Below are 18,941 nucleotides of genomic sequence, written 5' to 3' on the forward strand. Positions count from 1 at the left end.
TTGTATTGCACAGTACAGTACTTGTAATTAAAATAATGTGATTGTAATTGGGATGTTTGACTTTTTACTCATTAAATGTTATTATACTATTTAGCTACTAGAATAAATTGTTATTATATAAAATAAAATTAAAATACAAATTGACAGAAAATACAGGTATCGGGTCTTAAAATGTGTATTTCTAACAGGCACTTACGGCGCGCCATATATAATTATTTGGCAAGGCGGCCCTCAACGTGCAAGAGTCGTGTTTGTTGTGTCATGTATGTCGCGCGCGGGGATTCAGCGACGATTTAAACTAAAATGTAGGCCTAGGCCTAGCTAACTGGGCCTAGCGAAGGAATGGTATATAATTGTTTATTTTTTAATAACTATGCAGGTAAACCGCTATATTAATTATGAGGGATAAAATCGTAAGTGCTAAAAATAAAATATGGTTTAACTTATTATAAGGCCTGGCCCTAGGCCTAGAGTACTAGGCCTAGTTAGGCTAGTACTACTACTACTACTATACTAGGCTGCTAGGCCTAATAGGCCTCTGGCCTAGGCTAGTTATTAGACAAGAGGGCCTAGCCCTATGCCTAGCTAGCGTAGAAGGCCTAACTAGGCTATTTAGACCTTCCTGTAGCTAGGCCTAGGTTAGAGAGAGGCCAGGTAGGCAGGTTAATAATTAAAAACGCTCTGCATGCTGGTATTCTGACTGGCTAGGCCTCCGACTAGCGAATTACGATCATCTCGGTCGCGTTTCATTTCGGTCGCGTGTCAATTAAGGTCAATTTTCAACAATATCGATCGTGGTGTATGGCGCGTCAATTATGCATAAAGCATACAAAAATGGATGCTATTGTAGGATTGGACTTAACTGTCAGATTTAACTCTCTTTCAGCAGTCGGTACGTGTAGTAGTTAGAATTTATAAACCTGTATTTGTAACGATTTTTATCTATATTTTCAGGACACAACAAGTAGCTTACGAAGAAGACTCCAATATGTTAATAATTATGAATGAGTAAATTGGGAATATTTGTTTGGTGCCAGTAAAAATCAGTGAGAGACTTTCACTGAGCTTTTTTATACACTATATTGCACGATTATGTAATACAATTTTTAAAAACATAATGCATTGACGTGTCGCATTATGTCTCATGCTATTGAATTAGAATGAAACCATATTGCCTGTTGACTTTGTATGCTTATTGTTATGAAATATAATAAAAACAGAAATAAAGAAATAAGGCGAATTGTCTATTTTACCTTTTTGTGTCTATTGTCTATTGTCACCACAATACAAATGGAATGGGTGTAGCTTTTTTAGATGAATTATTATCGAAAAATTATTCGTAAAACGGCCAAAAAAATGTCTACCATGTCCCTCCATCCGTCCCTTAAATTATACAAAAAATATGTATAATTATTAGCTGTCAAGAAGAACTACACCGCTAACATAACCATCGTTAATACTATACTACTTTTCCAGTCAATTTTTTCTTGAAACATGATGATACGCTGATTGTCCACAGACAACGTAAAGCTGGCGGCAAAAATGTCTTACAAAGTCCTACATTTGTAGTTGCAATTTACTAAATCTACAGCATTAATTTTGCAAAGAAGCCCCTCTGTTTAGTTTAAAAAGTAGTCTTGAAAAGAAGCCCATCTTGAAATGTTCTTAAAAGAAGAAACCGCCATTGAGCATTTTTTTCAAAGTTTTACCGTATTGATGTATAAATTTAATTAGAGGCAATAAAAAAAAATATCAGCATAAGCACGCAAAAAAAGAGAGCGCGTGTGTAGCGGGGAAACAATGCACGCATCCAGACAAAAGGGCACAAAGCTCATTGTATTTGTCGGAAAAAGTAACACACGTTATATCAAATGATGTTCGCGATTTGTAGATGAGATAGATGTAAATATTGCTAATAAATAAAAGATTAAATAAATAGATAAATTAAATAACGTCTGTAGATGTAAATAGAGGTAAACATTGCTAATAATAAAAGATTAAATACATAGATAAATTAAATAACGTTTGTAGATGTAAATAGAGGTAAACATTGTTAATAAATAAAAGATTAAATACATAGATAAATTAATAACGTTTGTAGATGTAAATAAAAAGGTTTCAATTTGAATGATGAATTTAAACATTTGTATATGCGTTTTTGTTTTAAAAATATATTTGTGTATATGTTTTTGTTTTAAAAATAAAAAGATTGAATGATCATTGACAAAAGTGTAAAGTGAGTTTGAATTTTTCCCGTCAGAAACAAATAGAATATTTACAAAATATATCAAAATATAATGCTTATAAACTAATTAATAAAATACTGTTTTTACAATATTTATTTAAATATAATGATTATTATAAAAACATTTTTAAGTAAACACATAAAAAATAATAGAGCCTACACTTCGATACGCTTCGATCTTTAATTAGAGCTTACAGTGTACAGTACTGCATTGAGCGGCGTTCCATAGAAATCGCCGGAAGTTCGATTTACCGGAAGCGCGACCGAAATGAAACGCGACCGAGATGATCCGATACCCGACTAGCTAGACACAGCCGGCTTACTACAATATTAGGCTAGGGGCCTAGTAATTTTCTTTCTATAATATTGTTCTTCACCTGTATGGTAACATTTTAATTTTAAACTGCTTCATCTGGTACAGGGAAAAATTTCATTTTAAAATTTTGTTTAGCAATATTACTAAACTGATTTTTGGGTCAAGAAACATAGAGTTTTGTATTGAATTTTTTGCTACACAATTTTAGAAATGTGTAGCAATGAGGTTGTTTTGTATAGCTTTTTGCTATGCTACAATGGTGAAATTATTCCCTGCTGGTAGTGGTAGGCCTAGGTAGAAAAAAAAATCAATCAACTCATGAAAATATTTTCTCAATTCTGAATCCAACCTCATCATAAATATTTTATTATCAAATACTGAATTATTTTTAATTTGACTATAGGCCCCTATATTGATTATGTTTTCAAAGTGAAAAGATAACAATGCAAGGTAGAAGAAATAGTTCATCAGTGATTGGTAAGGCCCAGGAGCTACTCAAGCAATCTAGACGCTTGAGTCATGTACCGACAGCTACAACCAAAACGAAGGCCAGTACCGATGGTGGATCTGAGCTTGATGTGAGTTTATTACTACGATTGAGCAGGATTACCAAGCCTACAGTACATTGCTAAAGCCCAGTGTAAACTGTAGAAATTACATTGCTTTGAAACAAGTATTCCTTGTGCAAAATTTGAATTTTAAACAATAAGATAAAATGCATTATTGTGTAAATAAATAAATATTCTTGAAAATTAGTCACATATTCATTCTGAACGTAGGATGTTAAGAACTCATTGTACTAAGCCTTGGCAATATGTGGTAGGGTGTCCAGTTCCTTTCCACGCCACCTTATCCTCCCTAGTATTTTTCAACCAGGTACTCATTTACAGCTGAGTTGACTGGGAGTTGTTCTTATAGGGAATTGAACCCAGTTCTTTCTGTATTAACATCAAGTGTCCCTACCACATTCGCATTATTTAAATGAATGTTAAAAATTTACGATTTTATTTAGGCATATTTATCCCAACTATCCATGAAAACATCGGGAACACAAATTAAAAAAACAAAAGTCGAAGGCCTGAGTGATATCAGCTTAACCACTGATGAAGAAGATGACCCACAGCCAGTCTTGCAGAATAGGTTTGTTAAGAAGAGCCTTAGTCAGACCTTGGTAAACACCAAGAACACCAGGTCTTCTAAACAGCCTACATCAGAAAATCTAAATAAAACACTACCCAACTACAGTTCATCAGCGTTGCATAAGGCTGCAGCTTTTAGTGCTAAGTATGGCACAAAGAAAAAGTCCGCAATTAAAACATTGGAGAAGGATAAGAGTACAAATGTTAATTCAGCTGACAGTGATGATAATGTAAGTAATTTTTTTACCATTTATTATTAGCATGTTCTAATGACTGTTGACACTGACATTATTGGATCAAACTTGGAAGTTGGATCCAGGATTTTGAAATGCTGAACTTAACCTGGTGTCCTATCTTTTGCATTATGGTTTGCAACATTTACTGGGGGCCTGGGCCGTCTCCCCTTAAATCCACCTATGAGTTGGTCGAATATACCCTGAATATATAGATACTTTTTCTAACCTTATGATGTGTTTATATACTGTATAATATTTATATACCTATATAATGGATAGACAATTTTTTGAAGTAACAATAAAAATAATAATAATATTTGTTACTGTATTATTTATTAGGTTGAAGAGCAGAATTTAAGGGAACCAGAAGAAGAAATTATACCTGTTAAAAAATTAGCAAAAAAGAAGTACCTGGAGAAAGACAAAGTTAGTTCATCAACACCTAAGAAGAAAGATAACAAGTCATCTTTCCATTCTACCAGAAATTTTAATGATAGTGATGATGAAATGCAAGCATTTATCATGAACTTATCACCTGTGACCTCACCTGATATCCCACCAATCAGAAGGAAGCAGACACAAATAAAACCAAAGGATGTACCAAATAAGGTTAGCATTTTTTTCTGTATACAAAATGTCTCAAACCGTTCTGACCAAACTTTCATTAATAAATTATTATAAATCAAATGTAATATGTTATTATATGTATTTCCTTCTGCAGGTTAAAGAAAATGTTGATGTAAATAAAAGCATTTTAAGGGACAAGAAAGGTAAAGACTATATATTTTTGTAATAATACATTAGTAGATAGTTTGTGTCGAGATGCTTTTTGAATTATTGGAATAGCTCATCAAAAGGAACATAAAGTTATTAACTTGAATGGAAAAAATGCACTTTGGTAGGCAGAAGATTTCCTTAATTAAAAGAATAGAATGCGATTTTTTTTCCAACTCAAAAAAAAAATTAGGAAAGATTATTTTATGTTCGTTATAATTTTAGTATAATATTATTTATTTTACTGAAAATTAAAAATGTTATTCTCATTTTAATTAAGCACTGCACTTTCAGTGAATGTTGAAATATTATTATTAATTTATTTTTATAATGTTATTTCAGATAGTGTTAAGAAAGAAAAGGTGATGGAAAAAGCACCAAGAGAAATAGTAAAAGAGTTATCTTCTTTGTCATTGGCCTCTAGCATTCGCACAGTTGAGGATGATGACATCATAGAGGAGATTAAGACCGAAAGATCTGTACCAAGTTTTAACAAGTTCGCTTATCAGACGATTGATGATCTTCAGCTACCGTCAGTTGAAGAGTTTAATACGCCACGTAAAAATGATTATGAAAGTGATTTCGAAAGTGAAGTAACCGATAAGACTATCTCTGAAATAAAAACTGAAGATGCTGATAGCATAGAGGAATTAGTAGATACGTATACTGACTCTGTAAAAGAAAAAAAAAGCTATGTATCTGAATCAATATCGTCATCTATTGGTACGCAGACACCTGACAAATCAAAAGGAAAATCAGAGAAATTTGAAAGTAGAACTAAAGAGCAAGGAAGCTATGGTTACACAGAGGACTTTGATAGTTACTCAAAGCATAGTGGAACAGACTCAGAGGTAGAAGAGCTTCCAAATGATTCAGTGAGATCAGAGATTTACACCCATAGTTATAGTTCATACTCTGAAACAAGGACTTTAACGGTTACACCAAGAAAGAGGACGAGGAGTCAACCCAGAAATCCAGGTATTGATGTTGGAACACAAGTAGCCGAGGGAGATATACACCACCAACGAAATGCTAGTAAGATTTTCTTTGACGTTTGACAGTTCGCATTATCATATCTTCAGGCCCTGGGCTTTACTACATTTTTTTGTATTGTTTGACCTTTGGAGGTATAAGTCTGTCAGCTGAATTGACCATAAAAAATATGTCTATAAATATGAAATTCAGTATAATAAATGGGGCTTTAGCAAACATCCACTAAATCATTACTGTATATCAATTTAATCACATCAAGCCAAATAATAATCATTGTCCTAAAATAGGGAAGTATACCCATAATATTTGGATGAGGCTGTCTCTTCTTTGCAGTCCCAATATAATTTTGTCAATTTCGGATGTCCAACCTCAACTTAACATCTACCGTATCCATCCAGATTTTCTGTGAGCATGTCCATGTCTATTTTAATATTTTGAACAGTAGAGCTGTGATTTTCAGTTAGTATTTGATAAAATGTTTGATTTAGTTATATATATTGTTTATATTTTTATATTATTGTTTGTGTTATTTATTTTTAAGATTCTGAAATCCCAGGCCTTGCCCCGTCAAGAGTTGCTGGATTCATGGAACCAAAACTGGTTACAAGCCATGTCATTTCAACAGAGGCCTTAGAAGGTATGTCAGTAAAGCATTTATATTTTATACTCTTCATTTGTAGTGAAATAGGGCAAAGAGACAGAGATTGAAATGGGAAGGAGGAGAGAGTGAGTTGACAAGCAATGGTAAAGAAGGTAAGAAGGCTTGAGTTCAAATCTTGCCTTTGTTCTTTATAGCAAAGATTATCAATCAATGAAAAACTCTGTAACTCTATAATGGGACAAAGCAGAAGATCATCTCTTTCATATTATTTTGATACAGCACTTACTGGTTACAGTCCAAGCATTCTTGCAATGAATGACCTTTTGAGGGCACAGCTAATTGGAGCACAGTCAGCTGTACAGCATATGCAGTATTCCCACCAGCAGTTAGTTGACTCAATCTCACAAGATTATCAGTATACAACACTTGAACAGACCAAACAGGTAAGAAATCATTTTAGAGCTTGGTCCCCACTTGGATGCTAGTAATCGATGGATTATTTGAGCTTTTGCGGGTTATAATTGGTCAACTTGCTTGCATTATGCTTACGTCTTTGCATTGCGTCCTAGTGGGAACCAAGCTTTAAGATCGTTGCTTTGAAGGAGAGTTGATTAAAAAAACAGCGTTTTGTTCGATATACACTTTACAGTAGAACCCCTATTAAGGGGACAGCTTCAAGACCCAACAAAGTATGCTAAATAAGGGTTGGCTGTAGTTTTAAACATATAACCCCTTCATTCATTTGACATAAAAGTGTATTTGTAAAATGATGTAACTAATCATTGAGTTTTGTTATTTTTATTCGTATTGCCAAACATACTTAAATATCAATATCATATATGATTAGCATTAATAATAAACAACATAATCTTAATTGCATTATATTCAGCCTTACCTACTAATTTCACCTGAGTTGTAAATAAACTAATTTCTTTTACAGTATATTAAAATGCATAAGAAATCCAGGCTCACGATGGAAGACGCCCTCAAACAAGTAAAGGAAGAGATGGATGAAGGGTATAGGTAGCATTAAGGAAATGCCAAGGGCTTAGCAGTATGTACCCCTTTGTCATTTAACATTTTATTGATGATATACATAATATTTTTGAACAATTCATCGTTTCAGACTCACAATGTCCATGTCTGTATACATTGCAGATTTAGAGTAAATAAATTTCCTGCATAAAGCAACCAATAGTCACAGCAGAAACATACCTCATGCTGTATGGAGACTGCTTAGTGGAAAATATAAATGTTAAACTTAATACATTGCACATAAAATATAGACAGTGAGTTATGTTACAGTACAAAGTCCTGATGATCTACATCCTTTAAACATAACTCTATGGAGCATAGTATATATTCTCACAGATATCCTCATCTTATTGTTCCAAATTAATTAAATTTCAGTATATCACCAGGCGGTTTAGAATTAATGTTCTATGCCTGTGTTTATAGTGTATATATAAACACCACAGGCACAGAATATATTCTAAACCGCCCGGTGATATACTGAAAATTTACTAATATATATATATATAAATGCCTTCTCTCCACATGTAGAATACGGTCTCTAGAGAGTATAGTGTATACTGAAGTAAACATCTTCTCCCTTATCTCAACCTCCCCACTCCCCGCTTCTCCAACCAGTTGAAGTAGAAACAATTTTAGAAACCATTTTTCATTGTTGACATTTACCAATGTGTAACTTCAGAACACCATTCATGTGCATTTGCCAGAGTAACTGGAACTCTGACGTCATATTGTGCTTCTTGGCCCATGGCAGGTGCTCATAATAATGATATTGTACGTCATGTGTTTCTGGGTAGTATTGTTTATTAAATGGCCAGAAACCAAATAAATGAACTTCATCACACAGATCCAAAGCTGTTGTTGCTAAATAGAATCCTATAAAAAGGAATGTTAAAAAAATTATACAAATTAAATAATACGATTTCAAATGATATTAAGTTAAGTTGGTTGTTCATGCGTAATTTTTTAGCCTCTAGTTTTTCTAGACAATTAATATTTTCTTGTACAAAAAATGTTTGCTTTGTGTCCTTGTGGAAACTAAGATTAAGTCGTTTGATTGAGAACCATCCTGCTTCAATGACTGAATCAATGTCATTGTGATATATTTGGTATGGCTATACTACATTGAAACATCGTTTCTTGTCAGATCACCAAAGTTAAAGATGTATTGTCCCCCTGAAAAAATAATTCTTACAATTCTTTTTGTTGAATATGCCATTTTAATGTCACATTAATTATCCACCTTCCAATTGGATCGAAAAAATATTGATTTACCTGAAAAAACTGTAATTTAAAGCAAAAGACAAATTGGCTGCCAGCCAAAGGTATTTTGGTTGTATCTAACCATTTATTTTGTCATTTTATAAGTGAAAACATTCATTTTTCTGGTTTTTTTTCTACGAAAGTGAATAACTTTATTAACACTACAAAATAACCTATTCAAAGTCTGATTTAATTATTCTCCATTTTTCATGTTTTTGGGGGACAATACATCTTTAAGCAACATGGGCATCTTGAAAATCAGCATAGACCAGAGAGTGATGGTGTAATAATAAATCTTACTAGCATGTGATAGGAAAGGGTTCGAGCCTGTTTGTGCCTTTGTATCCTTATGCATGATGCTTTTAATCATTGCCTCGTCCTTCGGACAGCAAGAAGAGGTACCATGTGTAATAAAATAATTTACCTGTTGACGGCCATGTCTGTAAACCTTGTTTTGCCCAAAACCTCCAGATAGCTTTAAAGTGTTCAGGATGACCAAACACAAGTTTTGAGTTTGATGTCCGATGGTGATGAAAAGCCCTAAAAACTGTTTTTGTCCAGTAATTATCACCAAAAGCAGGTATCCATATTAAACCTTTATATTTAGAAGTATCTTCACGAAAATCACTTATATTTTGCTGCCTATCGAATGTATTATACCTAAAAACAATTATATATTTATCAAGAACTGAAATTGATACAAAAGAACACTGTCTTTCATTCAAATTCGATTGAACATATCACAAAAGAAAAGACAAGATAATTCCAACAATTCAAATAGTTACATGGAACTGAGAAAATTAAAGCATTTGAGAAATCTTTCTGTGAAATCTTTACCTGTTTTTCAGTAGACTTGGATTCATGGTGGTGAAATGCATGCGGTACCCTGCATCATTTCCAAACTGTTTTACTGGAGCCATGTTACACCTAATAATAAGTAAATGCAATATTTATCTGTGTTCAATTATTGGTTGTTTTCTGATATTAAACATGAGAACACTATTTATACAATAATAATTATATAATTCTTTATTCCAAAAATTAAATGAATGAATGTAAATTCACTTGCATTGCCAGTAGTACTGTCCCTAATGGCAACACAAAATACAAACATACACACAAGGTACTCTACATAATTATTATAACAAAGGATTTGAATGAAGTTTTGTTGACAAAACTTTTGATAAATCCTACATCGTCACACAGTATTGGTTCGTTATTATAATTTGTTGCAGAAAAAAACTCCCTGGATGCAGCACATGATATTTATTTGATGATTATTTACAGTGTATTCTTTGTGAAGCTGGGAAACAGCTTGTACTGACTACAGTTGAGTATTTCTAGTCAAAATAAATACGATACCTAAATACATAATCACTTTTATCTATTTCTGAACCGCATTTACTGTCTTGCAAAATACCACTGTTACCAATTACACTGCATCGTTTAAAATGTTTCCCCACTAACGGTGACCTCTGAAAAAAAATAATAAGAATTTGGTGAACATTTTAGAAAATTGTAGCTGTTGTGGAAAGGGTAGCGCGCCACACTTAGCTTGAAAGTAAAAAAAATTGCCCTCGACTTTTAATTGAGAAATATGATCGGGTAATGGATCATTGAAGGAAGTATTATATTCAAATAATTATGTAAATGTTTTAAGCTTTTTGGGTTATCCTGGAAAATCTTTTATAAATGTAGTATTTGTAATGTCAGTAATTTATGTTATCACTTTGTATGTATTTTTTATGATTATTTTCCTAATAAATTCAAATCAATGTATTATTCGGCGATTAAAAGTTACGTAAACACGGTCATTTCTCTATCGGAGCACTAAATCTTACGGTTATAATAATACCAATAGCTTCTTCTGTGTTCTATCGCAAAAAGTGACCTCTTAAACTGACCAGTTGTACATCGGAATTGGAGTTAACAACACACAGGTAACTGATTATACGAGTCCTTACGTCGGTTGTATCTCGGACATGACTCGAGTCAGCTTAACTCCGTTTTATGCACGCTTAGCTCTTTTTTTAAAAACCATATTTAATGAGAGGGTGGTCCATCCAGCAATTGCTGATCATTAGGGACCCTCAGATGTTCACAAAACAAGACTATATATATATACATATACACAACATGCTACATTATTACAAGTCTTTGGGTGTGGAGTTGTAATTTTGTCCTTAGAAAAATTTCTGACATGTGACGGGACTTGAACCAAAGGAAAGGAATTATGTTAAACACTAGAGCGTGTATTGTATTAACTTACATCTGGTAAAACGTTTAATAATTTTTTATTCACCACGAAAAACTTCTGTCCTTTGGCTAAATAATACTGGATACTTTCATTGATATGAACATTGTTTTTTGCCATCACCAACATATCTGCTGAACTGTTTACTTCCTGTCTTAGTTGATATCTGTAAAATATAATATAGTAGCACCTCTATTCACCTTCAGGACCCAAATAAAGTTTCATTAAAGTGTCCTCTCAATAGAGGTGTCCCTAGATTGAGTCCTTCGTCGTCACATTGCCCTCGTTCATCACATTTGCCTTTCGTATACGTTGACTCGAGAGTGTCCCTATTATAAGTGACTCCTGAATAGAATTATCTGCGTGAGGATGGGTTTACTATACAGTATTTACGATAACTAAGAATGTACCCCATTTAGCATGCTTGTTACTCACTGGAATATAATAGACCAACAGTAACTAACTCAATGATATTACTCAGTATATATACTAGCTTGCTACATAGGCTTACCTGTTTATTGTCATTCATACCTGAATATCTTGCGATGTTCCTGGTTAAAAATCCGACAAGATTGGCATAATAATGACCGTTCAAGTGTTTGTAGCCTATCTTCAGATATATTACTATATGTATTTTCTAAACGAAGGTCGTTTGTCATCCATTTGATATCCCTTTGTTGAATGAAACAGATAATCGTTGATAGGTGGGGTTGGTAGTTAACATTAGAGTATCATTTTCAATCAATTTGTATGCGCCATTGTCTGTAAACATTTCCTATTTTTGAATATTGAATATACTCAATTCTCACTGCTGTGTATCGACACACATACGACAATATATATTGGGGAATTATATAGACACAGTAACCGAGAATCGGGTGTTTTTAAAGTAAAATTATATACCGTCAATGTTTTAGTTAACCACAAGTTGTTAAGCAATGAATTGTATCTTCCATGATTTAAAATTAATTGCTCAATCATATGTAATAATGGACCCCGTTAAATTTGTTATTTTTTAATTCAAAATACTGAATTTAAGTAGGAATCACATGTCGTCGCTTAGTGATCCTCCATTTAGTTGTATACCATTCTGATCAAATCTTTGTTTTACAAAAGTAAAGTGTTTCTTTTTCTGTTTGCTGACTGGTATATCGAGACTCTATATTGTTATGATCAAATGTACTATAATTGACTTACCCGCTTGGTATCTGAAGCTGGTATCCGTTTGGGGTAATGAATCCATGGAGTTGATACACAACAACTATTACTAGTATCGCTATTGCAACATTAACAGGTTTAGGCTTCTTTTTGTAACGTATAAGAATGCCTACAATAATTATTTTAACAAATACTACTACCACCACGAGTATAGGGTTTAGCGTAAGCATGATCACTGTTGTGTCTACAGGTCGAAGTAGGCATGGATGTCAAATCTGGAAACCAATCAATACAATTTGCTCTCCATCTCTAAATTAATAAATATCATGTAAAGTTAAGCTCACAGTTATTTAAAAGAATTACAAAATACTGTCGTAATTTGATTGCAAAACCGCATATTGTGAGCTTATTTCTAGAGTAAAACACAATCACACGTATTGATACAAAAAGACTTTGACCCGTTTATCACAATCTGTACTAACATTTTATTCATGGATCAAGCCGTATTGTCAATATTGGTCTTAATTAAATAAATTCAGCAACCATTCAAAGCAATGATATGAAGCTCTACATTGTTACGTAATAATCCATATGTTGTTTCCACCACCCGGCGTTCTTTTCAATGGTTGATCAGTTCTGCGTATTCGAGATTCCTTTTACTGCAAAATGACAATAACTAATAATTACTGCCTGTGTTTCTTTTTAAAATATGGAAAAACAGAAGTTTCAGAATGCTTCCGGGTTTTATTTATCCATTAACGCTGAAATATTCTTCACCTGGAAAATTTACATAGTCATTTGAATATAATACTTCCTTCAATGATCATATGTATTTTTGTTTTACTACCGTATATTAATGACATGAGCCGCTGAGTACGTGATGGCGAACGCGACACATCAATTGACAACTACCACCATTTACAGAGTTGGTTGGTGGAATTGTATCTACACTTTACCAGCATGTGGCAATCGGTGTGTATTCTTAATGCTATTTGATACATATCTCATCTGTAACAAAATACCTTCTTTTTCGTCTAAAAAATCTTGTATGTAGGCCTATTAAGTATTTTAAAGTATACATATTATTAGTGTAATTGCTTCCGTTTGTGTCTAGGGAAAATATTTCATATAGGCCTCATTTATACTGAAAGATCCTTAATAGTGACCTAATGGTAATCGTTTGTATATCTTTACAGATATTGTAATTCTTCATAACATTATTAATGCAATATCGTTTATAAAGTTACTATACACATGCACACGATCGAACATTGGAAGATTTGCATTTTTTTAGCATGCTCAGTCAGAGATTTGCACTATACTAGTTGTCCTACGTGACCACATGATGATATTGTCACGATATTCTATTTGTTCCTGAATCATATACTGAACAAAATGTGAGAAATAGCATCTGCTTAATGCGTTCATATTTGTAGTTAGTCAGACGATTCTCAATAGACCTATTATTACCCAGTCTAGTATCATAAGTATACCGTTAGAAGTGAAACAAAAACGTGTTGATTTTTATTTTCTAATGTGAACATATATGCATGAGAATTAGAAATAGAAAAACCCGATGCCATGAATATAAATAACCATTTATCGTAGCCCGTGGCAATTACCATCTACTTTGTTATTGTATGCCTATAAAAACGATGTTAAGCTCAATTTTAACTCGAAGGAGTTGCATGTCTAGTACGTGTTTAGATCAGTTTATAACGTAAGAATTGCCATTGACTCTCTAGCTCTAATGTGTATTCTATGTATTCCCTCTTCTTAACCATAAAAATTTGCACAATTAAAATCGGGCTATAATAATTTGGTAGAATAGTCCTAGTTGGTATATTCTACACATTTACCTCATAATTGAATAAGAATCACATTAATATTTATAACTTGTACTCCTATTGCACTTTTTGTATGTGTGTATCATAATAATCCAAAAATATTTTAGCTCTGTCGACAATTACATTGAGTAAATGTTCTATACCAGGTCGTCCACCAACTCCATCCCAGTAGGCCTTGTCGATAAACAACGATTGTAACAGCTTGAGTTTCAACTTGCCTTTCCGCATAATATCAACTGCTCCAACAGGAAACCTGTGAAAAGAAGGTGTGAAAATGATATCATAAAAGCAGAGAAAACAGAATATGTGTCAAGAGGATCATTTATCATAAAGAAAACCTCAAAAGTGGAGCTGTAGCTTGGTGGTTAACGTGCTTGCCTTCCAATCCCAATGTCTAGGGTTCAATCCTGACCTAGTGCCAGGGTTGTAACTCACGACTTTTTCAACTCCACTGCCTAAGCCTCAAATGAGACTTTATAAGCATGATAAACTATAGAATAGTTTATCTCATTCTGTAATTGGCGAGTTTGTACTCGCTGTTGGATGAGTATGAAATAAATAAAAAGAAGCCTAGGATATATTAAATGCTATTTAATTTGTAATACGAACGAAGGAAGTAATGGCCACATTAAACTTCATATTTATTTAATCGTATTTTTCATTGTATTCTTAACATGAATTTTAAAAATGAATCATAAACGAAAGTACGATAATAAGCACATATTCCATCTGGATTTTTAAGACTTAGTAGTTTTTTTTTTAAATTGACCTGTTCATTGAGAGAAAAAATGTAGATGACGAATGTGTAATTTTACGTGGCTGCCTACCGAACAAATTACATGATTTTAAAATAACAGATGATTCAACGTTTTTATCTTAAAGAGTTATTGTTGTAGGTTCTCATGTGATACTTAATTGCTAAATCTGGTAGTAATTATTAATTGTTATATTATAAATAGCTTTAGGCCTACAAATATTAAAATATATTACAAAAAAGAGTTGTGATTAGTTTTGTGTCTATCTTAAAACTTGTCTGTAAGTAATTCATTGTAACTGTGTATTTCTAACTAACTAACTATGCATCCAGTTTGAATTGAAACAATTTTTCTATATGAGAATTTGGAACTGTGTATTTAGAATTTGAATTGATATTTTATTGCGTTCGATGTGAAACATCTACGTCATCAAACACCATAATCTTTGATCTGACAGAACTGGATGGGTACATGCCGGGTGCACAACATGCTTGCTGCGAGTAACCACTTTATTATGAAATAGCCTAATTAGTTTTTCCGCACGAAGCTGTTAAAAAATTAAAATGTGCTGCTGGTTGTTTTAACCAAAATGCCGCTTTTGACCTTTCTGAGACATCAGGTCATTTAAAGTTGAAATTAAGGTTATAATGTTGTACGATAGGGCTCAGGCCTCTGTAGTTTGATATATTGTACACATTTATTTGTTGCGTATAATATAAGAAATGAATACTTACTTTCGAACTCCGTTAAGAATCTCGAAATCAACTGATTTTTCTGAACGTATGATATTCATGTCATTTTTCAAAAATATTAGTTGATTGCTGTTTTGTGATTTGTGTACAGTACCAATGTTTGTGTTGGAGCAATCTTGAATATTGATAGTAGTCAAACATTCGTTTTCAGCTGGCTGAAACCCACAGCATTGTTTATTCAATCGATTGTGGTTCTAAAGAAGATAAAGAACAATGGTGTTGGGACTACATCAATATTTCTATAGGTGACAATAACAATAAACAGCCTATATTACCGTGTCTTCTGACTGTAACATTCATCACACTATGAGTTAGATTAATATTTAGGTGTTTGCATCGACATGTTGAGTCAGCAGACACGGTAATGTAGGCTGTTTATTTTTTTCTTTATTCAGTTTATTAACATGTTTTTTGGAAAGTTAAAAATTCCACACATAGAAAACCTGTTCGTAGTGTATGCTGAAACTGCTTTACTACAACTTCTTTCATCAATCGCGGATTAATAATAATCAAACCTTTCTTAAATGTTACCTTGTGGTGTGGAATTATTAATAAACAGAGCAAATTGTTTAATAAATCAATTTTAAACTAATTTGAGTAGTTTGTTTCAAGATAATATAAATATTGTTGTCGATATTAATTCTTCTTTCATGAAAAAAGAAAAGTTGTTCATAACTTACCTGGAGAAGAAAATCAAACAATGCCAGCCTTCCCCACTCTAGTCCGTCAATTCCGCCACATTTCCTAGACCTACTGATATCCGAAAGCTGGACAGTTTTACATGATAAAACATCTCGCTTTAAAAGATTACCAACTGCTTGAATATCTACATTATTTCTCATTGCCACTACGCAATGCAGTGAGTTCTCTGGAATGTTTAAAGTTCTTGCAACATTTCCTTTCATACGTTTTGCTACAGTTGGCAATACTCTACGTAAACCAAGAACTCTGTCCAAATGGAAAGCTAGAACTTCATGCAAAGATAACGAGTGTGATGTCAGACCATATACTTTAACATCTAACGGTTGGATTCCTAAACCTTCAATGGCTTTATGTTGAAAATCACCGTGATGAGTTTCGTGTGTAAATCGTAGTGCTTTCCAATTTATGTCGTTTGGATTTAGTTCTAGATTACTAATACGTATGACGTCTTTATCTTCTGAGAGTGTTATCATTGAATTAATGTCTTCAACAGAAAACCATTCTGGCTTTGCAAAAAATCGTATACTTCCTTTGACGTAGGCAGCAGATTTTTGTACCTGATTTTGAGGTTTTCGAATGTTTTTACTCAGACTTAACGGAGTATCAAAAAGGCCACTTCTATCTATTGACGTCTGAGTATAGTGAAATTTACTTCTCATTGCTCGTTTATCTCTTTCTCTCATACGTTTTAATTCCACTTTGTCTTCTTTTTTTGCTCTTACAATTGGCTTAGGCGTATTTTTACGGGTATCTTCAATAGTAACATAATGCACGTTTGAAATACTTCCATCCAAAGTCAGTCGTTTTAAACTTCTTTGATTTAATTTGTGCTTACGTAAATCTTCATTATTGTTCGATTGTTTTTGCAGTGTCCCCTGCCTACCTGATTCCAAATGCGTTTTAGAGTTTGCAATGACGTTTTCACCAAACTGGTTGTATATCGCCAAACTGATCATAACAGAAACTGTAGCAACATAAATGATCTTTCTAAGTCTCCTTGAAAGGAATAATTTATGTCGCCAACGCATCTCTTGAAAGTTTAAGAACTCGCATATTATTTTTAATTAACAAGTTACTAAAGATTTAGACGTTAGACCACTCGGCTGAATCTTACAGACAAACAAAATGCCAATTTGTACACTTTCAAAAAAGCGAAATAATGATCAAATGGTGCTCAAAGTGTACTTACTGTTAGGTATGCTTGAAAGCTCAGTATTATATTAATACTAGATGTTCTAAATCGGTATTTGAAACGTCATTTGACAAAATCTTGCTTATAAAAATCAAAATAGTGACTCAGCGTCGAGACGCTTGAACTCATTGGTTAACCGTGTCGTACTGGTCGGCGGGGGAGGGTCTATCGTATGTTTCACATAAGTAATAGGCCTACTGGAGAAAGTGTTGTCTAGTTTAGCTGTATTTGGTAATCGAACGATGAATGCTAAGGGTCAAATCACCACTGGAAACCTATCGAGATCAAGTAGCCAAAGAGCTCAATTTCTTCTTTCGTGAAGGCCCTGCTGAGTTTAACCTTCGGTGTCCCCAATTATTTACCATAGCTTGTACTGAATCTCTTGTCTAGCGACAATTTTGAATTATCTGGGTGACGAAAATAAACAATAATGTTGAGAGTTATCGCTGTAATCTTACGTCTCTCGTGGTTACTTACTGTCCTGTACCGAAGTACAACATCCATGCAAACAAGTCTTACGCAACTAAGTTGATTTACTCCATCCAACTATTTATCAAGATGATTTAAAAATTTTAAGTCATAATCATTGGTAATAATCTATTCGAACTCCAAAGTTATTTTATCAAATTAAACAATTCAATTAGTTGTCGAGAATGTCCTAAACCATATGGCAGCCAACATGGTTCTATAAAGTACTGTATACGGTACGTTTCTATTCATTCCTAAAATATAAAACGTAAATATTAGCAACAATTCTGATTTTGTAGATTGTCATGTTCCAAAGACCTATCCATGTTAGGTAGTTTGATTGATCGATCCCTAAAATCAACAATTAGCCTACACAATCAATTTACAAACAGTGACTTATAACTACACACGCTCCAGTGTTTGCTATTTGTGTTTCTGCACTTGAAAGAAAGAATGTAAGTTATACTATTTTCGTCAGTGTTAGTATTACTTATGTAGAGTATTTTTACGAACTAAATACTGTATCACTGCTCCAAAAAACTAACAATGAATTGAAAAATCAGTCTCAAAGTTTGTATAAAATCTTTATAAATCATTGTGGTTCGTTTTCGTTTCTGGTAAAACAACACAAAAACCTTTTTGGCAAAACCATGATTCCCACTTCCCACTAGACATCAGAGTCGATTGATAATCAGAACAGTGAAACAATCAATATAATTTATTCTATAGGCCTACACCCTTTTTGTCTAACTAGAAATGAAATAAAGGAAAACTGAAATTAGGCCTTTTTGTTATTTATTGCCGAAAACAAATAATAGTGCCAATTCCTTTTGGGGTACCGTAGGATTAATCTATTTTCTCCTCTCCGAACATATTATATCTGTTATTTTCCTTCACTATGGTGATTGAAATGATACGTCTCGGACATAGCCCTCATTGAAAACCGACTATATTGTATTTTTATTATTTAGTTTTAAATTAAAACAAGAAATATTTCTTTAAAAAACGCAGCTCGCTTATTTAAGTTACAGTTTTAAAGATTATTGTCCCTCGGAAAAGTATTTTTTATTTCAAATTTGTTTTTGAATGTGTCATTTTATTGTCACATAATAGTTATTTTACCTGAAAAATGTATAAAATAAATAGTCTGTCAGAAATTGGTTTTGGGGTTATAATTAAACGTTTCTTTTCTCTTTTTATACGTGAATAAATAT

The 18,941-nt window shown here is 33.1% G+C and overlaps 3 protein-coding genes across 4 annotated transcripts; 1 reads left to right on the forward strand and 2 right to left on the reverse strand.

Annotated features, from left to right (window-relative positions):
* The first annotated feature begins 236 nt into the window (after nt 1-236).
* Nucleotides 237-9,541, forward strand: LOC144845867 (uncharacterized). Of its 2 annotated transcripts, XM_078703343.1 has the most exons (10): nt 277-413; nt 2,965-3,139; nt 3,574-3,930; nt 4,276-4,545; nt 4,658-4,706; nt 5,053-5,745; nt 6,245-6,340; nt 6,584-6,747; nt 7,245-7,358; nt 9,451-9,541. In XM_078703343.1, the coding sequence occupies exons 2-9, from the start codon at nt 3,005-3,007 to the stop codon at nt 7,329-7,331; spliced, it is 1,851 nt and encodes a 616-aa protein (XP_078559469.1). In that variant the 5' UTR covers nt 277-413; nt 2,965-3,004; the 3' UTR covers nt 7,332-7,358; nt 9,451-9,541. The 2 variants fall into 2 exon arrangements, with proteins under 2 accessions (XP_078559470.1, XP_078559469.1); XM_078703344.1 differs by lacking the exon at nt 9,451-9,541 and having other exon boundaries at nt 237-345; nt 7,245-9,223.
* LOC144845697 (alpha-N-acetylneuraminate alpha-2,8-sialyltransferase ST8SIA3-like) lies at nt 7,986-12,470 on the reverse strand. Its single transcript, XM_078703125.1, has 7 exons — nt 12,051-12,470; nt 11,385-11,525; nt 10,869-11,019; nt 9,962-10,074; nt 9,437-9,526; nt 9,024-9,259; nt 7,986-8,212 (listed from the first exon to the last, which is right to left on the reverse strand). The coding sequence occupies exons 1-7, from the start codon at nt 12,239-12,241 to the stop codon at nt 7,986-7,988; spliced, it is 1,149 nt and encodes a 382-aa protein (XP_078559251.1). The 5' UTR covers nt 12,242-12,470.
* Nucleotides 12,471-12,487: 17 nt separating this feature from the next.
* LOC144845698 (Golgi-associated kinase 1B-like) lies at nt 12,488-17,095 on the reverse strand. The gene is made up of 3 exons (XM_078703126.1): nt 16,046-17,095; nt 15,348-15,559; nt 12,488-14,111 (listed from the first exon to the last, which is right to left on the reverse strand). The coding sequence occupies exons 1-3, from the start codon at nt 17,093-17,095 to the stop codon at nt 13,916-13,918; spliced, it is 1,458 nt and encodes a 485-aa protein (XP_078559252.1). The 3' UTR covers nt 12,488-13,915.
* Between the last annotated feature and the right edge of the window lie 1,846 nt (nt 17,096-18,941).

Source organism: Antedon bifida, chromosome 6, assembly GCF_963402885.1.
Source record: "Antedon bifida chromosome 6, ecAntBifi1.1, whole genome shotgun sequence".
Lineage (NCBI taxonomy): Eukaryota > Metazoa > Echinodermata > Crinoidea > Comatulida > Antedonidae > Antedon > Antedon bifida.

What these genes read in the sequence shown, in the direction of transcription:
- LOC144845867 (XM_078703344.1), top strand. Translation starts at nt 3,005, where the DNA reads ATGCAAGGTAGAAGAAATAGTTCATCAGTGATTGGTAAGGCCCAGGAG. An exon ending in CAGCTGACAGTGATGATAAT is followed by an intron (nt 3,931 to 4,275) that starts GTAAGTAATTTT and finishes ATTATTTATTAG; the next exon opens with GTTGAAGAGCAGAATTTAAG. An exon ending in CAAAGGATGTACCAAATAAG is followed by an intron (nt 4,546 to 4,657) that starts GTTAGCATTTTT and finishes TTCCTTCTGCAG; the next exon opens with GTTAAAGAAAATGTTGATGT.
- LOC144845697 (XM_078703125.1), bottom strand. Translation starts at nt 12,241, where the DNA reads ATGCTTACGCTAAACCCTATACTCGTGGTGGTAGTAGTATTTGTTAAA. An exon ending in TATTAAACGTTTTACCAGAT is followed by an intron (nt 10,075 to 10,868) that starts GTAAGTTAATAC and finishes ATTTTTTTTCAG; the next exon opens with AGGTCACCGTTAGTGGGGAA. An exon ending in CCAAGTCTACTGAAAAACAG is followed by an intron (nt 9,260 to 9,436) that starts GTAAAGATTTCA and finishes AATTGTTTTTAG; the next exon opens with GTATAATACATTCGATAGGC.
- LOC144845698 (XM_078703126.1), bottom strand. Translation starts at nt 17,095, where the DNA reads ATGCGTTGGCGACATAAATTATTCCTTTCAAGGAGACTTAGAAAGATC. An exon ending in TGTTTGATTTTCTTCTCCAG is followed by an intron (nt 15,560 to 16,045) that starts GTAAGTTATGAA and finishes TATCTTCTTTAG; the next exon opens with AACCACAATCGATTGAATAA. An exon ending in ATTCTTAACGGAGTTCGAAA is followed by an intron (nt 14,112 to 15,347) that starts GTAAGTATTCAT and finishes TTCTTTTCACAG; the next exon opens with GTTTCCTGTTGGAGCAGTTG.